This window comes from Rattus norvegicus, chromosome 7, assembly GCF_021556685.1.
Source record: "Rattus norvegicus strain SHRSP/BbbUtx chromosome 7, alternate assembly SHRSP_T2T, whole genome shotgun sequence".
Taxonomy (NCBI): Eukaryota; Metazoa; Chordata; class Mammalia; order Rodentia; family Muridae; genus Rattus; species Rattus norvegicus.
In genome coordinates this window covers 32878878-32902535 of record NC_141540.1, presented here as the reverse complement: position 1 = coordinate 32902535, position 23658 = coordinate 32878878, and the positions used below count along the sequence as shown (strand labels likewise).

General features: G+C 44.7%; 1 protein-coding gene across 1 annotated transcript in view; it reads left to right on the top strand.

Annotated features, from left to right (window-relative positions):
* Utp20 (UTP20 small subunit processome component) overlaps positions 1-23658 on the top strand; it is an 80986-nt gene that overhangs the window by 12389 nt on the left and 44939 nt on the right. Inside the window, exons 13-25 of the mRNA NM_001434545.1 lie at positions 2464-2619; positions 2730-2818; positions 4202-4307; positions 5952-6102; positions 7074-7136; positions 8521-8679; positions 11722-11798; positions 13484-13563; positions 13717-13957; positions 17540-17725; positions 20574-20664; positions 21501-21586; positions 22087-22212. Coding sequence (NP_001421474.1) covers positions 2464-2619; positions 2730-2818; positions 4202-4307; positions 5952-6102; positions 7074-7136; positions 8521-8679; positions 11722-11798; positions 13484-13563; positions 13717-13957; positions 17540-17725; positions 20574-20664; positions 21501-21586; positions 22087-22212 — 1611 coding nt within the window. The remainder of the gene's footprint in view (positions 1-2463; positions 2620-2729; positions 2819-4201; positions 4308-5951; positions 6103-7073; positions 7137-8520; positions 8680-11721; positions 11799-13483; positions 13564-13716; positions 13958-17539; positions 17726-20573; positions 20665-21500; positions 21587-22086; positions 22213-23658) is intronic.

Sequence of the window (23658 nt, the reverse complement as noted above, 5' to 3'; positions counted from 1 at the left end):
ATTATGCATTCATTGTTATATCAACTTTGAGGTTTAGGCCAACAGCCTATTAGCCTGCTCTGGCCACATTTGTTGAAAAGCTGTTCTCCATGAAGCTGTCCTTGTGCTTCCGTCAGAAATCACCTGGGCGTGATAGATGCTCTACTTCTGTGTCCCTGAGTCCGTTCTGTTTATAATGTTATATTAAACATGTTTAACGGGGCCACGAATTGCTTTTCCTTTTTGTGAGCATGGGCAAGGGTGGGCGCATGGCACGTCAGAGGTCAGAGCCAGCTCGTGTGAGTACTTTCTTTCTTTCTACTAAGTGGGTTCTGAGACTCAAACTCAGGTCACTGGGCTTAGCACATGCCTTTACTCTCTGAGCAGTCCCAGTGGCCCCTGCCATTTATTTTCATGCTTAATTTTGTACTTGCTGGAGTGGCTACACCTAGCTGTTCTTGTGGTTTGCTTTGCTTTGAGACACTAGGGTAAGTACGTGGTTCCAAGAGTCTGCTAAGGTCTCAGCTTTGACCTTGGCTGCGGTCTTTGGGGTGAGGGCTATTGTCCCCACAGCTCACACCATTTAGTTGGGAATTGGATGAGCTGGAGATTCTGGGGCCTTGCTGCCTTAGTCCCTGTGTACACCTCCTACTCTGAAAGTAGCTTCTGTCAAATGCCTGAGCAGAGTCCTGTTTTCCTTAACTGAGCTCCCCGGCTCTTGAGAAACGGATGAGGAAGAGTAACTCGTGGAGAGTCATTTCCTTGGCCTTCTGTCTTGATTTACAACCCAGAGCCAGGCTCCAGCAGGCATATTCTTGCAGGTGTCCCCAGAACTATGTCTCCTGTGCCATGGAATGAAGTTGCTTGATTCTCAGCTTCCCCCAGAAAAGCCAAGGGGTTGATGAGGCCCCTGTCACACCTCTCAGTTCTGTAATCCTTCTGAGAAAAGTACCTAGTAAAATAAGCAAATTAGATCTTTTAACTCAAAAGCTGGTGCTACAACTTCCACATCTCTTTTCCCTGAGAAACGTTCCTCTACCACCCTTCACAGAGACCATTTGTGTGAATGGTCACCTTTGTCTTAACTCTTCCATGGTTTGAGGTGAGCCTGGGATCCACACTGAGACCCTCCCTGTCTCTAAAACTACAGAACCATCCCGGCTCTCTGCTCATAGGAACCAGGAAGAGCGAATTGGTGTGAAATGCTCATCGCCATCCACCTCTGTAGGCAATGGGGTGGGAGTGAGAGGTGCCTGTCCATCCTGAAGAAGATGGGACCTGGTGAGGCAGTTCAGCACATGAGCAGGGCAGGACAGAGGATCAGTCCCTTCTGGAGTGGGGCTTTGGACTTAACTGTAGTGGTGGGAAGGATTGAGCCTTGCAAGATCTGAGTTCAAGACTCCAGGCCAGGTAGTACAGCGATGGAACAAATATGACATTTTCTTCTACATCATCTCAGTATTTTATTTTTATAGATTGCCATAACATGCTTATTGTAAAAAAAAGACTCAAGACACTATGACTAGCTGGGCAATGGTGGCACGTGCCTTTGATTCCAACACTCAGAAGGCAGAGGCAGGGGATCTCTGAGTTCGAGGCCAGCCTGGTGTACAGAGTGAGTTCTAGAACAGCCAGGGCTACTCAAAGAAACCCTGTCTAGAAAAAAAAGATAGGCTGACTAGTGAGTAGTGTGTTGATAGTTAACTTACTTGTTTATTATTTCTAAATATTCTGTGTCCTGACAAGTACGAAACAAAAAAGAAGTGTGACTTTTTGTTGATTTTAGTAACAAAAGTTCTCACAGTCTACATGTCTTATACAAATTATCCATACTGGATGTGGAGAACGAGTTATAAAGCATATTACCTATCATTCTGTGACTTTGCTTACAAGAATAGAAAAGGGCTAGTTATAACTATATAGACATACCCGCAAGCAAATGACAAACGGTAAGACGCAAAACATCATTGAGAAACCTGTTTGCATATAAAGTGGACGAACTGTCAATCATAACAAAAGTGGCATTTGTCCATTTTTCCACAAAAAACTGTGACATCATTCTTCATTTGGAAAATAGTAAAGTTCATGTAAAAAGGAAACAGGTGGTTGATTATAGTGGTAATACCAACAGCCGTCAGAAGGCAAGAACCAGGAGGATGGCCACAAGTTCAAGACCAGCCTGGTGTGTGTAATAGTTCCAGCTTCCCAGGGCTCAGCTCCGTCTAAAATGAATGAGATATGAGGGGTGGAGGAAGTGGGTTTGCTCCAGTCCTTCAGAAACGCCTAGCAGTACAGTGCACAGCAGGGCCTAGAGCTAGGGAGGCCTTGGCTTAGGCTACAGGTCAGTTCAATAGAGAGGGACTGTGCAGTCAGTAATGACTCGCGTTTGTTTATTTACATCCATCTGTCATCCCAGCTCCTCCTCCCTTCAAGATGCACCTTCAGACTTGCGCTTTGTTAAATACCTGTCGTTTTTACCTTCAGATCCTACTTAAAGCAGAGGAAGGCCGAGTCGAAGAGAAGAAAAGGACAGTTTCCCGTCTTAGACCATCTCTCATCCATAGTTCAGTCACCCCCAAATAACGATGCCGCATCCCTTTCACAGTCTTGGGCAGCCCTTGTGGTATTACCTCATCTCAGGTAAGAACGTTTAGCGTTTTAATGAAAGTGTTGCCCATTCTTTTCCATCCTGTGACTAAGCCATTAAATAGAAATTTGAAAACGTCCCTCTTCTTCGCACTTCGTAACAGGCCACTTGACAAAGAGAAGACGATATCGCTCGTGTCCTGCTTCATAGAGTCACTCTTCCTGGCTGTTGACAGAGGGAGCTTTGGGAAAGGTCAGTCAGGCAGCACTTGTTCTCTCGGTGTGCCAGAGAACAGTGCCAACGCTGTACTCGTCTGCACCTCCTTATGACAATGTGTGTGTGGCAGGGGCATGTGCTACTTGTATCCCATAAGTCACCTGATCACAAAGTCAAGTATTAGGAGGATTTAAAACATGGGACCTTTGAGTCCCCACTATGTCCTATGTCCTGTGCCTTCCCTAACCCTTAGGGACAGCTTCTGCTTCAGGCTGCTTCATTTACTCACCCGGAACAAAATCACCCCCTGACGCCTGTGTTCCCTCTGCCTGAGAACCTTTCTGTTTATTATTCAGTGTGACCACTTAGGCCAATTGCTTGTTGTTTCTGTGCTGAGACACCATGATGAAGAGTTTGTCTTAGTGTACAGTCCAGAACGATACATAATGGGGGGCGGGGGGTTGGCAGCAGGCAGCCTGAGAGGGAAGCTGGGAGATCATTTCCAACAGCACAGTATCCTAAAAGCTCCAGAACTTTCTCCAAACAGCACCTCCAGCTGGGACCAAGTGTTCAGGTACCCGAGGCCCATTCAGACCACCACAGTTGCCTCACTAGGAGCCTTCCTGCCTTCTGTAGGCACAACATATGCATGTCTTCCCCAGAGTCTAACAGTTTAAAAGTAGATATTCGGTCTTTCTCGGTGCCTTATTTTAGCCTAACACATGTACACTGTGACTATTCACCCACAGAAGTACTAATGTGCCGTAGAATATTACACAGCAAGTTTTTCATAGCTCAGACACTTGCCCATGTGTATCTAGTGGCTACTGGATTAGGGGTGGCTGTTTCAGTACAGACTTCTGCCATTGCAGAGCATTGTGTTCAGTAGTGCCACTCTACAGAGGAAAATGTTTTAGGCTTTGGGTGTGTGTGTGTGTTAACAGAAAATTCTAGTCTGGATCATGCTAGAGGGTAGACTATCCCTTCCTCGAAATTCTTGGGATCAAAAGGTGCTTCAGATTTTCAAATATGTGTACATCTGTTTTGCTGGTTAGGAACCCTAGTCTGAAAACCCCAGCTCTAACATTGTGACTGGAAAGTTAACTGTACACATAGCAGGGCTCACACACTTTAGGTTTGGAGTAGAGGCGCTCAATCTCAGCTTGCTTCTTGCCTCAGACAGTGGTGTGGATTTTATTCTGTTTCTGAATATGTGTTCACTGTAAGAAAGATACAATATCTGACCTAGAATCTTTCCCCTGTTGGTTTCTATTGCGTTTGTCTATTCCTTTGACATATACAGTGTTAGAAAGCACAGATTGGCTTTAAATGAGTCTTCTATAAGTCAGGGGACTGTTGGTAAATGAGTGTTTCACTATTGAGAATGAAATAACGTGCTCTTCTGGTTTCTGTCCTTAGGAAATTTATTTGTTCTTTGTCAAGCTGTAAATACTCTACTAAGTTTGGAAGAGTCTTCTGAACTTCTTCATCTGGTTCCTGTGGAACGGGTGAAGCACTTAGTGTTGTAAGTAAACGGCTTCCATTTGTCTTCACAGTGAGGAAATATAAAAAGCTCCTGTTTGTATGAAGTCTTGGATACAACAGAAATCTTTACACCTGAATACAGTCACATGGGAAAATTAAGTGGTTATTAGAGTCTTCAACTAAAATAAGTAATTTTTGACAGACTAAGTATTTTAAGTACACAGTCATCTTTGCAAAGAAATATTTCATAATTTTTTAGGTTTGGAGTTACAAAGTTAAAATGTGAGCGGATTTTTTTTTTTTTTTAAATAGGGTTGTTGTACAGCCCTGAAACTCACTTTGTAGACTGTGCTGGCCTTGAACTCAGAGAGATCCACCTTCCTCTGCCTCTTAAGTACAAGATTAAAGGGTATGCATCCCCATGTCCAGCCCAAAGGGTCTTAAAAAAAAGTTATTTTGTGCTGCTGAGGCTGGAACCAAAGGCTTCACATACACTAGGCATCCACCTCCTTAATGAGGTAGCTTTCCATGCTTCTATGCCTTGCTGTTTTGCCTCACAGTGGGTGGCCAGCATTTCCAAGAACCGTCCCTGTTCTGTCTATTGTTTGCTGGTGAAATGGCCCAGCGCGGTGTTTCTGGTCTGTACAGTTATTTTGGCCAGCTGCTGACCCTGGAAGTAACACTGGTTCATCATGGAGAAGCCGGTTGTGGTTTCTAGTAGATGGAGGCCAAGGCTCGCTAAACAATATTCAGTGCATGAGGCACCCCCAGCACAGTTCCTGCCCTGAATGCTAGCATTGCTGGGAAGTCCTCTCCTCTGGTAACCCTCTTACTGGAATAAAGTCTGAAGTCCTTACAAGTCCCCTGCTGCTGAGTCCTGACATCACCCACATTTCCTTGTTCACTTGGCCCCAGTTGCACTGGTCTCTAATGTCCCTGTAGGTGTGCATGTATTAGAGTGTTAGGCGAACAAGCATCAGAGAAAGCCTTGGCTTCACTCCTCTGCCTGTAATGCTTTTCCTTCAGAGACCCTCATGTCCTCTTTTCTGCATTCTCTGCCCGTCCTGTGTCACTTTACCCACTGGTCCCTGCCATCTACTCTCTTGCTGCCTCTATGCCCCCTCCCCTGAATGCTTTTCTCCCCAGCGTTTATCACTGCACTACTGAGTACTCTTTAGTGTACCTCGACTACCTTGTCCTAGAACGTGAGTTTCAGGAGAATAAGAACTCTGTCTTTGGTTTATTTTCTATCCAGTGTCTAGAAAAACCACTAGCATATATATGCTGGGTTCTCAAACCCTGTCTGTGAATAAAATTGGCATATGGAAGGTCTGTAGCTGTCACAGTGGAGGGTTGTGATGTGGGCTGAACTTTCCCTCCCCAGCTCAGTGCCTGGCACGCAGTAAACACTTGACAAATTTCAGATGTGCTCTTGGGAAGCCACTGCCACTCACAGCAGTGGATTGGGGTTCCAGCATCCGATTCCAGTCCCTCCTCTGCCTCTAGCTAGCATATTGTGTGTCTAAGCACATCACTCACTTGGCAACCTCATCTTCAGCTATAAAATGATGACTCTCTCTATAAAACCTACACCTGCTGCATTTTATATTTCCCTCATCAGCGGACAGTTCTTAGAAACTTAGCAATATGGTGCAGTGTGACTCTCGTAAATATCTCGTTGCAGAACATTTCCAGCGGAGCCGTCTGTTTTGCTGCTGGCCGATGTCTATTATCAGAGGCTGGCGTTATGTGGATGCAAAGGGCCACTCTCTGAGGAGGCTTTAATGGAGTTATTTCCCAAGTTACAAGCAAACATTTCAACCGGTGTCTCCAAGGTAATGCTGTGTTGTAAGTTCAGCTCGTGATCACTCACTCCTCATCAGAGCACTGCTGTGGGCGATCGCCACAGTCTGGTCACAGCAGCCTGGTTAGGATGACCAGCAAATTACAAGTCTTAGGCTTCTGTTCCAACCATTCCAATTCAGTAGGACTAGGGCAGAGAAAAGCTAGATAAATAAAATAGTTGTTCAGTTTATATACTCACATGAAGTGTTTGAATCTCCATTGTGCAGGCTTGTATAGTGGACATCTTATGGACTAGATGTACAGGCTTGTATAGTGGACATCTTATGGACTAGAAAATTGTGCTTACATTAATAGGTGGACAGCCTATATGTCTTACAGCTTAACACTAGAATGCGTTCTTGTGATATGCTGCTGTTCTCAAAACGTTTCCAAATTTAGAAAAAAACCAAGAACTTCAGCCAGGAGTAGTGGCGTACACCTTTAATCCCAGTGCTTGGAGGCCGATCTGTGTGAGTCTAAAGCTAGCCTGGTCTACATAGTGAGGCACAGGACAGCCAGGACTTCTTAGTAAGAACCCTGTCTTGAAAAAGGCCAAAAGAAATGAAGGAAGGAAGGGAGGGAGGGAGAGGGAAACGAAAAGAAAGAATTTTCAGTGGTTCACCTGCTTATTTGAGTCTGTGGAACACCCGTGTTGCTAAGGAGTCTGGAGCCGCTGGTTGAAGTTGAATTGTATATAAGCGTAGTCAGGCCCTGGTGCTTCATTACTGCCATAGCTACAACAGTGTTACTGTGTACTGGGCAGCCTCACCTCTCAGTCTCAGCCTATTTTCAATTCGTTCACTGTTGGAATTAAGTGTTGGTCATTGTTGGGTATGAAACAAGAACCAGAAAAGGTGGGCTTTCTGCCTGAGACGGTGCCTCTTGGGTTTTCTGAGCTGCGGGCAGTTTCTTCCTTCAATTAAACTTTGCAGTTTGAAATCTCCCTTGTATCTCTCTCTAGATTCGGCTTTTGACAATAAGGATCCTAAATCATTTTGACATCCAGCTTCCTGTTTCAATGGAGGTATTGTAATTATTAGAGTGGATAGTATAAATAGACAAAACATAATTAATATGTGTTATTTAATTTTCAAAGTGATATTTTAGCAGAAAACTATGTAAACATGTATAATAAAAATTGGTATTTTTGAATTCATACTCTTGTCTCCCACTAAGTCTACTAAATGTCCTTTCAAATCTCATGGGTAGCAGATGTGGTGAAGGCTCGTGTTGCCATATGAGTTTCTATATTGGTGCCTCTGGTTTTGCCTCTTTCCTTTTGAAGTTTAAATAGTTCCCACAGTTTAAAGTCTCACTGATTCCTCTGTTGATGGAAACTTAAGTTAGGCTTTAATTACCATTTTTCACTATTTTGTACAGCACTACAGCAAACTCCCTTAGATTAGATATTTGCATGTACAGAATTATTTTTATTATGCAAATACTAGAAGTAGAATAGCACAGTGAGAGTATATATATATTATATATATATGTGAGAGTGTATATACATATACACACACTCTCATATAGTTTTTTATTTTAGTAGATGCTCACAGTTTGAATCCTTTGAATCCTTTTGACAATTTCCTATTTACTCTGTGTATGTGGACTGTGTGTGTGTGGACTGTGTGTGTGTGTGTGTGTGCGCGCGTGCGCGTGCACATGCATTTAGTGCACATGAATATAGAGGCTAGAGGTTGATTTTGGTATTTTGTATGGTTTGCTACCTAATTGTTTTATGTAAAATATAGTTATGTCACTTCCCCTTCCAACCTCTCCTACACCACCCCCAGCCCGCCACTTCATACTCTTTACTGTTACATTTATTTAAATGTGAATAGATTTATAAGTAGGACCTGCTAAGTCCACTTGCTGTTGCTTGTATGTCTTTAGAGCTAATCATTTTTATGTATATGGATATTTTACTTGCATGTATATCTGTGCAATGTGTACATGTCTAGTGCCCAAGGAGGCCAGAAGAGGTATCCTCTCCTGGGACTGAAGTTACAGGTGGTTTATGAGTTACCATGCGGGTGCTGGGAATTGAACCAGGGTCCTGTGGAAGAGCAACCATTGCTCTTAATTTCTGGGCCACCTCTCCAACCCTGATCATTATATTTTGAGACAAGGTTTCGGGATCATCCTTCTCCAGCATGTTCTTGGTTGGGTTGTTTGTTTTTAAACCTTTCAGCTGAGTGTAGTGGCTCACACATTTAATCCAAGCACTTGAGAGGCAAGCAACAGGTATTTTCTATAAGTTTGAGGTCAGCTTGAACCACATAACAAGTTCCAGGCCAACCAGAGCTGCATAGTAAGACCCTGTCTCACAGAACAACCTTTTAGTCATGCCTCACGTTCCGCTTGGAATCAAAGTTCTGACCTGCCTTGGGTCTTGTCTGGCTTCTCAGGATGATGGGCTCTCTGAGCAGCAGTCAGCCTTCGCTATACTACGCCAGGCGGAACTTGTGCCAGCAACTGTGAGCGATTACAGAGAGAAGCTTCTGCACTTGAGAAAGCTGAGGCATGACGTGGTACAGAGTGCCGTCCCTCAGGGACCACTGCAGGAGGTAACGGTGGGGTCTGTCTGTCTTTCTTTCTCTTTCTTCCTACCTTTAAAATTGTTTCTCAAAGTGTGTTTTAAATTTTATTTGGGAGGTCATACCACATAGTTGTCAACAATGATAATACTCTTGTTACAAGGTAAAGCAAACCTTGCTTCTCTTCCATGCTTCCAATTAAGTCGTTCTTTCAGCCTGTGTCCTTCTGAGTATGTGAAGGTGTGACACAGTGACTGTCACTCTTGTGTTGCTTTGCCGAGAGAGCAGTTGGGGTTTCTCCTTGTGTTTCTTACCTAGTTATGGCACGTGAGCATTTGAAAGTGTAAGACTTCACTTCAGCTGGTGTCTGGCTTCATCAGCCTTACTGAGAGATGGAAAAAGAGGGAAAGACAGACAGACAGACAGACAGACAGACAGACAGAAAGAAACAGAAACCAATTTTGTTGACAGAAGAGTTCTAAAATGTGGGTTCTGTCCTTTAAAAGAAGCTATACAGGGTAGAGTACAATTGGTGCGTGTGGGAGTAGGTTGCAGAAATGTATCACGTGAGAAACAGAGCTGACTCCTGGTCCCTAGTAGCCCCACAAGAGTTTAAGTAAAGAACTCATGACTGCCAAGGTGAAGGGTGGGTAACGCCATTTCCTTGTTTGTGAACCAGGGAAACAATAGTCTGTAGCCCACTGTTGCTATAGGAACTACACGAAATAAATCTAAAATCCCAATACAAAACAAGCTGGCGTTTAAGCACGTTATACTAGTTCTTAGGGGTGTTAACCGAGCATTTTGTTGCCAGCAGTGACCAGGTGTTGGTGAGGAACAAAAGCTTTGCCTCTGCTTTCAGCGAGACAGCGTCGAGGGCAAGGACTAGGGGACCTTCCATCCTCTCAAGAGTCTGGAAATGTCTGGAAGGGTGATGTTTGGCTGCATCTTTAAGGAGGTGGTATTGTCCCATTGCAGAGGAAGATGTGCAAAGGAAGTGAGGTCTGACACACACAGGTTCTGCACATGAATGTGGTCTCCAGGCTCTGGGAAATACTGATACCACAATCCATCTCTGATGTCACAGATGCGCTCTCCGTCCACAGCCATCCTGCTGTCGATGGTTGATCGGTCTGCTGCTGATTACCTGTAGATTCTGGAAGGAGTTCCCCAGATCATATATTCCTTGAGGACTTTAGGTCTTTAACTCATCTGAGCACAGTGCTCTGCTCCACTGAGTAGGTGTTGGGTGAAGATGGGTTAATTTATAGAGCGTGCGCTCTTTGATCCCTACCCAGGACACAATTGTACACTTTTCTTTATTAGGTTGTTTTTTAAACATAAGCAGTTCAGTATATGTTGAAACAGAATGAATGAAAACAGGACATTTTTGTTTGTTTGTTTTTTGGTTTTATTCTAGGCAAAACCCATTGACAGTAGACTAGGAAAACATAGTCCTTCTATATCAAGATCATTTCATGTTGTAATGCTCTCTGGCCACTGCTTTTGAAGAATTGCTGGCTAGGTTTTACAGAGAATGGCCATGAAATGAGCACCCGTGAGAACAGCCACACTGTGTGCATGGCCTGTAAAATGTACAAAGACTAAGAGTAAAGAAGAGTTGTCAGTGTTGAGCCTCAGTTCTGTCCTTGCCATGTCAAGAAAGAACAACTCAGTGTTGTGTCTTAAAGTCTCTTCTTTGAGAAAGAATATCTTAAAAGCCAAGTATTGTTTCTTGCTGGATTTAGGTATGCCCAGAAGCACAGGGAATGGGAGGCAGCTTATAATACTTTGCAGAAAAGGAAACTGAGGCACAGTGAGCTTCAGGTTTGCTCAAGGTCATGTAGTGCCTCGTTGGAGGAACTGGGATTCAGCCGAGGTGTCAAGGATCGTGCATGGTTCATGCTTTCCATTGCTGTGCACCCCTGCCTCGGTCCAGAAAGCTCGAGTGCTTCCATTCAGAACTGTAAGAGCAAGCTCCTGCTAATCAATAGTGTATGCACGAAACCAAACCAGCCTAGAAAGAACAAGGTTTGTACTCTGTAATTCACAACATGCCTTTCCATTCAAACTCCTTCCCATAGAATCTCCGTCCATTCTCACAGCCAAGCGTGGGCAGTGTTAGTCCCGTTTTAGAAATGACTCCTTACAAGGGAGGACATTACGTGAGGTTTAAAGCCAATATTCTTCACCACATTTATTCAGAGCTGCAGGATATTGGCTTTGGCTTTGGGAAATCCTTCATGGACTCATTAGGAGCAAGGCTGAGAAAGGAACTCCTCTTCATCTAGGCTCCTTCTTTGCTGGCCTGAATATTAGTGTTCTCTACATTTTATTTGAGACGGGGATTACAGCCAGAACATATATCTACATCCCACCCCCAAATTTAAAAAAAATCTACCATTCTCCATGGTGTGTAACCTGGAAGGTGGAGTGTTGATAATAACGAAGGCCATGTGGAAGCTGACTGAGAAGGCTGCACAGGTTAGAGAACTCAGGCATCTAGCCAGGCATGGTGGCACAGGTCTTTAATCCTACAGCTTGAGAGGCAGAGACAGGCGGATCTCTGTGAGCTTGAACCAGCCTGGTCTGCATTGTGAGTTCCAGGACAGCCAGGGCTATAAAAAGAGACACCACCACCCCCAAAAGCAAGAAAGAATAAACTCGGGCATCAGCAGATGTAGGAGGCGTCAGTCACCATTCCTACAACTTGGGGTTTTGGGGTTGGTTTGGATTTAATGTCTACACTTTATTAATGTATGAGGCTTTGGATCATGATAGTGATTATGATGGAATCTTATTCCCAGTTGGATTTAGATGTTGACTATATGGGAGTGAACATCTGGGATGAGCTTGCATACTGTGTTCTAATGAGTATGAGTAAGATTTTAGGAGCTGGAAAAAAATTATTTCACACTGAATTCTGGGTTAATACCAGGAACCTTCTCTTGTAAACGCAAGCTTCTTCCCAAACCCCGCTTTGTCCAAGGGCGTGTGCGTTTGAGCACTTATCTTCTGACCTCCTCTCACAGCCTGTCACATGCTTACTCACCCAGTTTCTTGGACTTGCAGGTGCCACTCCGTTACCTGTTAGGCATGCTGTACATAAACTTCAGTGCCCTCTGGGACCCTGTCATTGAGCTCATAAGGTAAGCCTGGGCTAAGCGGTGGGGCCGTTCACTTTCACTGATGCAGAATGGCGGAGCCGGGGCCGGGCCTGTGTTCCGTGTACGTATGGGTAAGTGTTAAGTGTCTCCTTTGCGAGACAACACGAGGAAGAAAGACAGAGATTCTTCCTCTCTAGGGCCTGTCTTTCAGTAGGCCACTGTACAAATGTTCCTGTGCACTCAAATGACTGGAGAGTTTTCCTCTTACTGTATAATGCTGTGTATATGATCAAAAGACAGATTGTGGTAATTACAGATTTTTATTTCACATACTAAATCACTAAACCATACTTTAAAAATAAGGACTTTTCAAAATCCTAGCTGTTTAGCATAGCACACCCCACACACACACACACACACACACACACACACACACACACACACACACACACACACACACACCTTTAACTCAAACATATGCTGTGCTGAGATAGAGAAATCTGTCCTTTCACAGATGTCCTGTACGCTTTCCTCAGGCTTTCTGTCGGACTAGAGATGCGTCATGTGCCCAGCCTTTCCCAATCTTACTAGATCCTTGCCATGTCTCAGCATTAAGTTCTGAAAAGTGTTTGAGGCAGATTCTAAGTGTATTCCTGACTGGCCTGGGGCCAGCGCTGAGGACTAGCACAGGTTGAACTAACACAGGTCTGCCCCCTCTATCTCTACCTCTGTCACCGGGGTGGTGACATTAGAAGCGTATTTCAAATAGAGAACGTTTACTTGAGTTTGGTGCAGAGAAATAGATAGTTTTAACTAACTCTGAGTGCAGCTGTTATTTTCTCTCCAGCAATTTCTTTTCCTTAGTGGGTCCTCTCTCACATGCTATCCCTCTTAGCTTTGTCAACCTGACATAGTCCAGAGTCACCTGAAGAGAGTCAGTGAGTAAGCTTCTTTATATTAGGTTTGTCTGAGGACTTGTCTTGATTGCTCATTAGTGTGGGAGCGCCCAGCCCACTGTGGGAAGCACAGTCCCTAGGCAGGTGCACTAAGCCTGGGTGGAAGGCAGCAAGCAGCGCTCCGCCATGCTTTCTGCCTCTAGCTCCTGCTCTGAGACCCCGCCCTGACTTCTTCCATCAATGAGTGGTGAGCTGGAACTACAAGACAAAAACATTTCCCTCCCCAAGTTGCTTTCGGTTAATATGATAGTTCATGACTAGCACTTGGTGGTGGGGCCAGCAGATTTTCTGACAGTTTGCGACTTCAGAGAAAGACTGATTCAAAGTATCATCAACAACAAAACTAGCCTTGCATGTATCTACTTACATTTTAAAAACTATTGTGTGGTCTTTTATGACTATGAAAATAGTTTCTGTGAGCTGGCAAGGTGGTTCAGCAGGTAAAAGTCGTTATGCACAGTCCGATGACCTGAGTTCAATCCTTGGATCCTGCAGTAGAAGGAGAGAACCCAACTCCCCAAATAATCTGACATCCGTCCTTTGTACAGACACCGGTATATGTGTGCCCCCACTCATTCATGTGCATTATGTGCACAATCAAATATTGATAAAATAAAGTATGTAGTCTGTGCAGTGTAAAAACAACAGATTTAACCTCATGGTGAAGGTTAATCCAATTAACATTTAGTTGATTCTTTTACATTTTTCTAGTGGGATATTTCACACTGAAGACCATGCTGTGTCATGTATTTTATGATCTTTTTCTTTTAGTTCTCATGCCCATGGAATGGAAAACAAGCAATTCTGGAATGTCTGCTATGAACATCTAGAAAAGGCAGCTTCACATGCTGGTATGAGCAGGAGCTGGGAAGGCTGGGTACCAGTGCTGATAGGATAGCATTCTGAGACGGGCACTGTTCTCTCTGCGCTGCAAGGAAGCGCAGGTCCTGTCTTGAGGGTAAGCAGTGGTCTACAGGCATGAGGGTGATGCCAGTCTCTTGCAGAGAAAGAACTGCAGAAGGATACGAGAGATGAAGAGTCTGAGGGAGGTGGAAGCTGGGAGCAAACCCAGGAAGGAGACGTTGGCACTCTTTACCAGCAACAGCTAGCGTTGAAGACCGACTGTCGGGAGCGACTGGACCACACCAACTTCCGGTTCTTGCTCTGGAAAGCTTTGGCCAAATTCCCAGAGAGGGTAGAGCCAAGGTCCAGGGAACTCTCCCCACTTTTCCTGAGATTTATCAAGTAAGTAGCTCGGACTCTGGCCCTGGCACAGTGAGGGTGAGGTATCAGCCTCCCCTCTGGCTGGGCATTTTGCATGTTTGTCATGTTTCAAACCATTATCATGTCTGCAAAGCACTTCCTCCCTCAGGTAAACACTAAGCTAGTCTTGTTCACTATTTAATTATATATGAATCAATATACAAACGGTGCTAATAAAAATAGGTCAGGCTACCACAAAGGAAGGGTTATGTTGAGTTTGGTCAGTGTACAAAGGCCTTGCTGTTTCTTTCCCTGTTCATTGTTTCTGTACTTGCCTGGGAGTGACATAACCATGTCTGCTGTTCTGCGTCTCAGTGCTGAGGAATGTGCTCTTGAAGAATGATAAGAGCTTTCTGAAACCTTGTTTTGTTTTGAGTGTGTGAGTCTGAGAGTCTCGATTGCTTTGAAAGGATATGTTGTATAGAAGTAAATAGTAAGTGTATGTTCTGTTCTGGTGTGCTTTGTCACATGGGAAGAAGGTATGGGGTTAGATTGAACAAGACATAAACCACAGCATGTTGAGGTTGTCCAGGGAACAGAAAGGAGATTTGGGTGACCTGTGTGGCATGATCTAAGGAGAGTTAGTAGAGGTAGCAGGAAATTAACTGGCCTTGTGAGAGAGAGGCGATTAGCCTTCATTGTCAGAGAAGAGAGACGTTTAAGCAGAAGCGTGAAGGACTTGTAGATGCTGCTTTAAGAATAGGTTGTAGAAAGGCAGCAGTGAGGGAAGAGAGGTCAGTGGAGATTACAGGTCTAAGAAAGGCTGGCGGTGGTCTGACCAAGGTCATAGGGTTAAGGATGGATCTTTAAAAAGAATTCCAGTTGAGAGGAGAAGGGAAAAAAAACTTTGAGAAGATTCTAACCAGGTCCGCTTTCTGTGATTTGAAGGTTGTGTTGGTTTTGGGGATTAGAAAGGAGTGGGGAAACTGAATCCCTCTCAGGGTTGTAACCTGAGCAACTAGGAAAGGAATGCAGAAGCTGCTGGTTCACTTGAATTTGCGTTAAGTTCAGGATACCAGGTAGATAGATACCCAAGAAGAAGGGCAAGTAGGCATGAGGTTTAGAATGTTTACATTCAAAAAAAAGGGTTGGCATGGAGGTAATACATTGAGAATTTTCAGTAGATGGATATAAGAGGAGATTCGGAACCAGCAAAGGAGGGCAGGACGGGGAAGTAGGAACAGGAACAAGACATGGACATGAACTTCCTAGCATGTTAACTCCTCATTTTCCCTCAAGAAATAGCATCACCTCTTAGTTTAAGGATAAATGTTGAAGGGAGAGATGGTCAGTTGGATCAGAAGATTGGGTGTTTCTGAACAGTCGTACGTGGAAGAAAAGCTGACCTTTGGCCTCGGGAGGCTGTACCCAGAGGGATACACGTAGACATTAGTGCATTGCTTTACTTAATCTGGATGGAAGTCTGATCAAATGAGCTCTAGAGAACGTGGAGAAGAAAACTGGAACCTGTGAGTTCTGGTCGTAAGATGGAGATTGGTGACTGAGCAGGACCGTGGGCCGGAGAGGGCGCTTCTGTTGACGCTTTCCTCAGTCACACGCTGACACTGCTGCTTACAAAAGCTCAGGAAGGGCAGAGAAGGTAGGTGTCTTCACACACATCTTTAATTACAGCACTCGGAGACAGAAATAAGTGGATTTCTGTGAGTCGGAGGCCAGCCTGGTCTGCATAGGTTCCAGGTCAAGCAAGATTGCACGATGAGAGCCATCTTACAAACAGAGAGAGAGAGGAGCAGGACATGCAACAAGTCAATGGTGGAAAAGTATAAGGTCCCGGGTGACTCGTACACATTACCAAGTCCAGCTGCCAGTACAGCATTGGCCACTTCTGGAGCACAGCCTCTCTGTGCTCTTAGGAAGCACTTCGCAGAAGATTTCACCTCAGTGACGCTGGTCGCCTTAATCACCCCTAATTTCTCATCTCCAGCTAACCAGCATCCATTGTCCTAGTAACACAAAGGTCCCACTGCAGTGGTGGTTGCTCTTTTGTTAATTATGGTTCCAGCTGACCAGAACCACAGAATCTCAATTCAAAGTAGCAACAGCTCTGACAGAGTCGCTAAATTCTCCTCTGAAACGTCACAAATCGGGGCTCTGTCTTCTGCACTGCTCTGAACATGACCTTTCAAACTCCTCAAGAACTTCCTACTGAGCTCTAAACACTCAATGCCTTTTCTAGCCCAAATTCCAAAGTCCTTCACAATCCTCCCAAAACAGGTCAGGTCTGTCACAGCAGTACCCCATGCTCCTGCTACCAGCCTCTGTCTTACTGACACAAAATTACCCCCTTATGAGAAAAGAGGCTTTGCTCTTGCATTGTGTAAGAGATCTTAATGGATATGGCCGCTGTTCTGCAAGGTAGCTAGGGCTATGCCCAGGAAAGTTGATTTTGGTGTTCATAGACTGTAAGTGTCCCACTCTTAACGCTCAGTAACTATTATTACCACCGTTTCCTTTACGGATAATGACCTTTCTGTAAAGGTGCTATGTCGTGTAGGGACAGAGCAAGGCCTGCAGTAAGAGTGGGTCACCTGTATTAGAGGAATACTGACGTGCTGTAACAGAACCTAGTACTGATGTGTAAGAAGAGGTGGCGCTTTCTGTTGTACGTGCTTGGGATAATTGTTATTGCCCCTATGACTGAGTGACATGGCCCTTCTCTCTCTTCCCTGATACTCTCACAGTTTAGGCCTTTTATCTTTACTCCACTTCTCCATTGAGTCCTATAAGTGATGAGAAACCGAAGTCTAGTTGCATCCTTCTGCTTGGGGTTAGCCTGCTGTACCACATGCTTCTCCAGAGCTCTGTGCTCATTGGTTACTGAGCGGCCAGCAGCCGCCTGTGTGTCTGTTTTCGTGCTAAGGCAAGGCTGTTCTGATCCAGCCGCTTTTCAGTTTGTTAGGATGTAAGAAAATGTCTCTGGCTTTGTTACGTTTTGCTTACTATTTAAGGTTGTAGTTTTACATTTTTGAAAGGACATTGGCAAAGTAGGAAAGAAATACAATCTTAATGTTTTACATTAGTCTTCCGGTACAGTCCGCTTCTGACCAGCTGTGCTTCCAGCGGCAAGAGGGTGGGTTTCGGTTCAGCATGGAGTAGACAGTCCAGATCTTTCAGCAGTGAAGTAAAAGAACAGACTGTCTTCTACAGACAGTGATTGACTTGTCAGTGGGACAGACTGAAGGGAAAGGAAAGGGGCTGGGCAGATGGCTCAGGGGTTAAGAGCCCTAGCTGCTCTTGTAAAGGACCAGAGTACAGTTCCCAGCACACCTACCTACATGGTGCTTGACAGCCATCTGTACCGTCAGCCCAGGGGACCCAACACCCTCTTCTGACCTCTGCTGGTACCAAACATAGCTGGTGCACAACCATACATGCAGGCAAAGCACCCACCACATAAAATAATAACTTAAGAATACTAGTATAGCTTGACTAAAAAGCTCTGTGCGTGTGTGTGCATGTGCATGCGTGTTCCCGTGTACCATGGGTGCCTTTCTGATAGGCACACTCCTCACTTGGGCTGTTCTGGTGTCCGTCCTCTTACAGCAATGAGTATTACCCAGCGGATCTGCAAGTCGCTCCCACTCAGGATCTCCGAAGGAAAGGACGAGGAGCAGTGTCTGAGGAGGTGGAAGAAGAGCCTGCTGCTGGAGAGGGAGAGGACGTGGAAGAAGAAGCCGCACCCACAGATGAAGCGCCCCAGAAGAAAAAGACAAGAAGGGCGGCAGCAAAGTGAGTTCCCCGTCACTGGCTTAGCACGGAGCTGTGCTTGCAGGGAGAGCAGTGTAGCCTCCTCTTGTCTGCCTGGGAAACAGCCTCATGAAAGATGGACTCCTCAGATAATTATTGGCATACTGTCCTGAGATTCTCCTGACAGTTTCGTCAGTCTTTCTCGATTCTTACTCTGGTGCCAGGCACTGAGAACAGGCTGTGGTGTTCTGTGACATCAAAGATAAGTGACATTTACAGGGGTGTGCTGACACTGGTGCTACCCAGGACCACACTTCTGTCGGTATGGCCCAGTAAGTCGCACAGTGCTATCCTGGCTCTCTGACCCTTTAGTCTCTTGGGCACCGTGAGGATTGCTGCTTTGTTTTGGAACAGTTACTCACTAGCTCTCTTGTTTCACCCCAGATTCTTAGGATGTGAGGAACTGTTGGTGTGGTTCCTTTTTGTCATGGTTCCTTCTAAAGATGGGAGCATTGCAGACTGGAGCACTGAGGTACCCTGAGGGCGCTGTATTTTGTGTGGCAGCGGGCAGGCGGCAGAGCCTTGTGTCAGCACCTCCCTTTGCCTCTGACTTAGCCCCTGCTCATTACTTGTGCTACAGTGTCTTCCAGCTCCCTTGGTTACTCATTTACCTAAATTGTTCTAAACTGTAAAGAAGAAGAAGAAGAAAAACCCCTGCTCTCAGAGACTCTTTGAGCTTACCTAAAGATTGTTTACATTGAGGGTCTGATCCGCCAGGCTGGCGCTGCTCTTAAAGTTTTAGGTCTCACTTGTGTGTTTTGACACTAGGCATTAATAGATTTGTCCATTTGGTAGCTCGCCAATGCTCTTTGCTAAGTGTAGGGCTGCAAGAAAGAACTGCAAACATCTGCAGGGTAAGAGTGTGTCAAATGGCTGGTCAGATTATGTTTATGGGGTTTCTGGAAGCGTGGTAAAGAACTACTTCCTTCTACCACAAAGACGGGCAAAGACTGGGAGAAAACCTTTCACAGAGGAAAGGATACCTTTGCTGCTGACAGACGAAAGACTGGCAGATGCCAGTGTTGGAGAGGGAAGGACCTCTCAGCCAGTAGAAAGTGTGAGGGAAGAAAGAGGGAAGGGTCACGGCCAAGCTGCATGTAACTTTAGTTCCTTGTTCTCTCCCCGGTTGCCATCAGCATAATCCCTAGCAAAAGATTACTTCAAGCTCTGTGTTTGCTGAATAAATGAATAAGCCATTTATCCAGTCACACCGTGGCCTTTCTCACCCCTGGACCTGCACACACGCTCTTTCCGAATGCCCTGGCCTCATTTCCACCCACTGAGAGAATCTGGTCATACTCGAAGGTGTACTTCTAGTTCTTCACTGAAGTTACCTTAGGTGATTTCAGACTCTCAAAACTGACCATAACTTGTATCCTGGAATCCCTGCTTTCCTTGGATTTTAGCTCCTTTTTATGAAAAGCATACGGGGCTTTCATAATCCCTAGGGCTGCAAGTGGTATTCTTGTTATTAACTGCCTTCCTCCTGGTCCGCTGAAGTGTTCTAAAGAAACTTGTCTAAAACACTAAAAGTGAAGCAGCTCTCGGGTGGCAGAGACACACATGTGGCTCTGCTCAGGCAGCATTGTGTGAGCTAGGCATACAGTATGAGCACACATATAATTTCAGTTTGGAGGTGAAGTAGTTGTTGACGGAGACCCTCATCTACACAGTCGGGGTCAGAAAGAAAGAAGAAAAAGAAATTCTGTAAGGATTCAGCTACTTCCTATACCCAAACCTAGAATGTTGTTACCAGATACCATCATTGAAAATATGAATAAATCCGCTTGCCTAGGAAGCGCAAGGCCCTGGGTTCGGTCCCCAGCTCCGAAAAAAAGAACCAAAAAAAAAAAAAAAAAAAAAAGTAAAAACAAAAATTTAATTTTTGGGGTTGGGGATTTAGCTCAGTGGTAGAGCGCTTGCCTAGGAAGCGCAAGGCCCTGGGTTCGGTCCCCAGCTCCGAAAAAAAGAACCAAAAAAAAAAAAAAAGAAAATATGAATAAATCGTGCTGAGCACTCGAGCACGACACGCACGCATGCGTACCTTTAATCTCAGCACTTGGAAGGCAAATGCAAGCAAATCTTTGAGTTCAGAACAGCCCAATCTGCATAGCAAGTTCCAGGCAAACCAGGCCACGTAGTGAGACCATGAGACCTAGGAGAGGGGAAGAGGAGAGATGAGTGAATGAACTGAGGATGAGACCCTCCGTGCTGTCTCAGTGTATGCATAGACCAACTTAGAGCTTTGCTTCCTAGAGTCCATGTATTATGGAATCAGGAGGACAAATGAGGCAGACACACACGTCTCCGTCTGCTTCCGTAGGTGATGCATTGCTCGGACAGTCCTCCTCTTACCTCTCAGTTACAGAGCTTTGCTGTATGTTCTGTCAGCTGTGCGAACAAGGGCCATTGTCACCTAAACTCAGCTGTCTGCCATCAGTATTTATGTCTGTGAGCGAGAGGAAGGTGGATTCTGTCACTTCCTCGCCTGACTCGTGGAACCTTACAAAGGACTAAGCCCCCAAATTGTCTGTGCTCACCTGAGAGCGAGTTGTTTTCTCCACCTTCTCTCCAGTGTCGGGTTAGCTAAACCTTTCTGCGTACGTCCTGAGGCTTTGCTCTGGTGTAACGCCTGATTGTGGGGAGAGGTGCCTGAGATTTGAAGTTTTCAGAAAATGGTCTCCTAATCATAAAAATTGTGATTGGTTGATTAAGGACAGACGTATGGGTGGACTGTTTGGAATACTTGTCAGAAAATGAAGTGGTGGGCAATGTTATTTCAAGACGGTCTCTAGTCTTCCCTACTACGCTAACCTCTCTCTTTGTTTAGGCAGCTAATTGCTCATTTGCAAGTCTTCTCTAAGTTCTCAAACCCACGGGCCTTATATCTAGAATCCAAACTGTATGAATTGTATCTTCAGGTAAGTCATAAATTCTGTGTGCTTTGACCCTCACTTTTGTCACACTTCCTTTGTCAGAGCACCTCGGGTTTTCAGCAGTCAGGGACAGGGCCATCTCTAGATGTTAAGTGGTATTTTTGGTTAATAGGCTCACACATTAAAAACCATTTCAATGTATATTTCTTTAGCTTGCACTAAATTTCGTTGACTCTGAAGTCAGCTCCAGTATGGTGTGACTGGCGCTAAGCAACTGTATTAGAAGTAAGAACAGTAGAGTCATGGGTTGTAGCACAGCAAAGGATGGCTGGCTGCCTTTTCCTCATGTTCATTCAGCCATGGTGGGGACTCACATTTCTAAGTCTGTTCAGTGGAATGAGAGTGGGTATGTAAAGTGATTGTTAGCTGTACTTGTAGTATTTATCCCCAACTCCAGAAAAGATGACAGGAAAATGCAGTGCCCTGGGGAGTGAGATTCCTGTGTGGACGGTCTTCTGGAGGAACTTACCTGCTGGGCAGACTCTGTCCACGCTCCACATGTAATAAAACGCCTGAGCTTAGAAGTCTCTGGCCACAGGAATAGTGTTTTAAACTTAGTACTAGAGCTTAGAACTGCAGCCGAGTCCTCTGGACATTGCTGACTGCTAATGCATGGTATATTACCTGTATAGTGTAGGATGTCCTTGTCACAGGACCAGAGCAGTCGGTTACAATCCAGGCTCACACAGAATTCAGGTCAGAGTTTCATTTCCTTTTTTTTTTTTTTAAGACAGAGTCTTACTATTGATTAGTTAAATCTCTATTTCGTGGTTTGTGTATGTATTACTTGATTAACTTACTCTGTAAAATGTCATTTCTAGTTATTGCTACACCAAGATCAAGCTGTGCAAAAAATAACCTTGGATTGCATAATGACCTACAGACATCCTCATATCCTCCCATACAGGTGAGCACCGTAAGCTAGAGAAATGCTTACTACCTTCTCCCTACCGCCACTTCTGACGTAATGTCTTTCAGGGGTCCCCCTCTTCTCAAGTTACCCTAGGTATTTCCAGGCAAGAAGTGGAAGCCAGGAGTGTATTTATTCTCTGTAGATAAGAAAATGGAAAAGAGATTAATTTGAAACTATGTCTTAGAAAGTGGTAACATTTCTCTGTCCTTGTTAACATAATTGTATAAACCTTTGCAAATACCTAGGGAATGGCGCTGCCTAAGAAGTAAAGCCTTTGTGTCACGTGCTCTAAACATCAGGCTCATGGACCGACTCTGATCTCTCTGACCCATTTACCTCTTGCAATTCAAAGACAGTTTGTGAGGATTGTTCCTCCGACCACGTGTGAGCTTCAGTGTGAACCACTTACTGGATATTTTAGCTGTAAATATTGCTCTTTCCGTCTCTGGAAAGGGCCCTGGTCTGAGTGTCGCTCTGTGCTGTGTCTCTTGAAGGGAAAACTTACAAAGGCTGCTGGACGACAGAAGCTTTAAGGAAGAGATCGTGCATTTCAACATCTCAGAAGATAACTCTGTAGTGAAAGCGGCCCACCGGGCAGATTTGTTTCCGATTCTGATGAGGTATTTATACGGCTTTAAAATGTGAATGAAGACCCAGTTCTACTACAGTCATGTGATTCTCTTCAGCAGTTATCGTGGGAGTATTTCATGTGTTTTTGTCTGCTGTAGCCCAGGCTGGCCTCAAACTCTGTGTAGCTGAGGATGACCTTAAACTCTGGTTGGAATTACAGGCAGGCATCATCACCACGATCAGTTCTGTCCAGTCCTGGGGATCAAACCCAGGGCTTTGCGTGTGCTGGGCAGGCCTGTGAGCTGTGTCTCTAGCCCTCTTTTTCTCTTCTTTACCTGGATCTTTTGGACATTGGCTCCAAACTGCTCTCAGAGTCTTCACGGACACGTAATTGAGAAAAACGTGAAGACGAAATCGCCTTCGCTTCTGTCAGTTCCCTGGAGTGTTGGCTCTGAGTGCGGACCATTTTACTGGTCTGTGCTGAAGGAGGAGACTGTGTGAGGTACTCCCACCGCACACTGGTTATCACCGAGAGCGACACTTATGTGTGTGAGTCGCAAGCTGCCCTTTGTTTTCATGCAACACCATTTTTATTTAAAGCCTGGATAATGAAGTGGTCCTGTTTAAACTTGGATATTTCACAGGACTTTCCTTAAACATGGCAGTGAGTTTGACGATTCAGAGAAAGCAAATGACAGAATTTGTTTCAAGTTACTAAATTTTAATAGTCAAATGAAAGGTAAGATTTTGGAAAACTTCTGTCTGGGAGCTCATGGCTCCCTAGTTACTTGAAAACATGTGAGGTAGATAACGGTACTTTTTTTTTTTTTTTTTTTGGATGGAATAAGCAAAGGCGAGGTTTATTACGGGGACCTATTACAGAGATCTCCGGGCCGACACGTATCCCGCGCAGGAGACAGAGGTGTCGACCGATAACGGTACTTTTTAAAGGTGGATTAATACACCTCTTGGTTTACAGTGAGATGTGTCAGCCTTTGACATTTCTATGACTTGTCTAGCCACTGGTTTCCAAGTAACTGATGTGAGTTACAGGGTCAGCGTGCAAAGCTCAAGAGAAACGGATTTTAGTGAAACAAAGTTTATAGACTTTGTTGATAGAGTTTTGTATTCCATATTATAGCCAGTTGCTATTTGTTGAGATTTTTGTGCAGTATCCAAATGAAGTAGCCACAGTTATTCACAGGTCTCTAACCCAGAGGAGTTCTCTTCCCTCCCAGTGGATTAGATGCTGAGGCCACACGGGCATCTGGTCATCTTCTATTAGGTCAGTCAGAAGCGAGAGCAGTGCCTCTAGTCTTACTGGTGGTAAAATATTGGGGGATATAATTATGTTTTTCCATTAAAACGTGATTTATATGAACATGTGATAAACATGTTTTGTTTCAATGAATTCATAAAACAGTATTTTAAAATTGCTCAGCTTTAACTGCTAAAATTAGGCAAACTCAGACAAAGGTTCTTTTGGGCTCTAACAG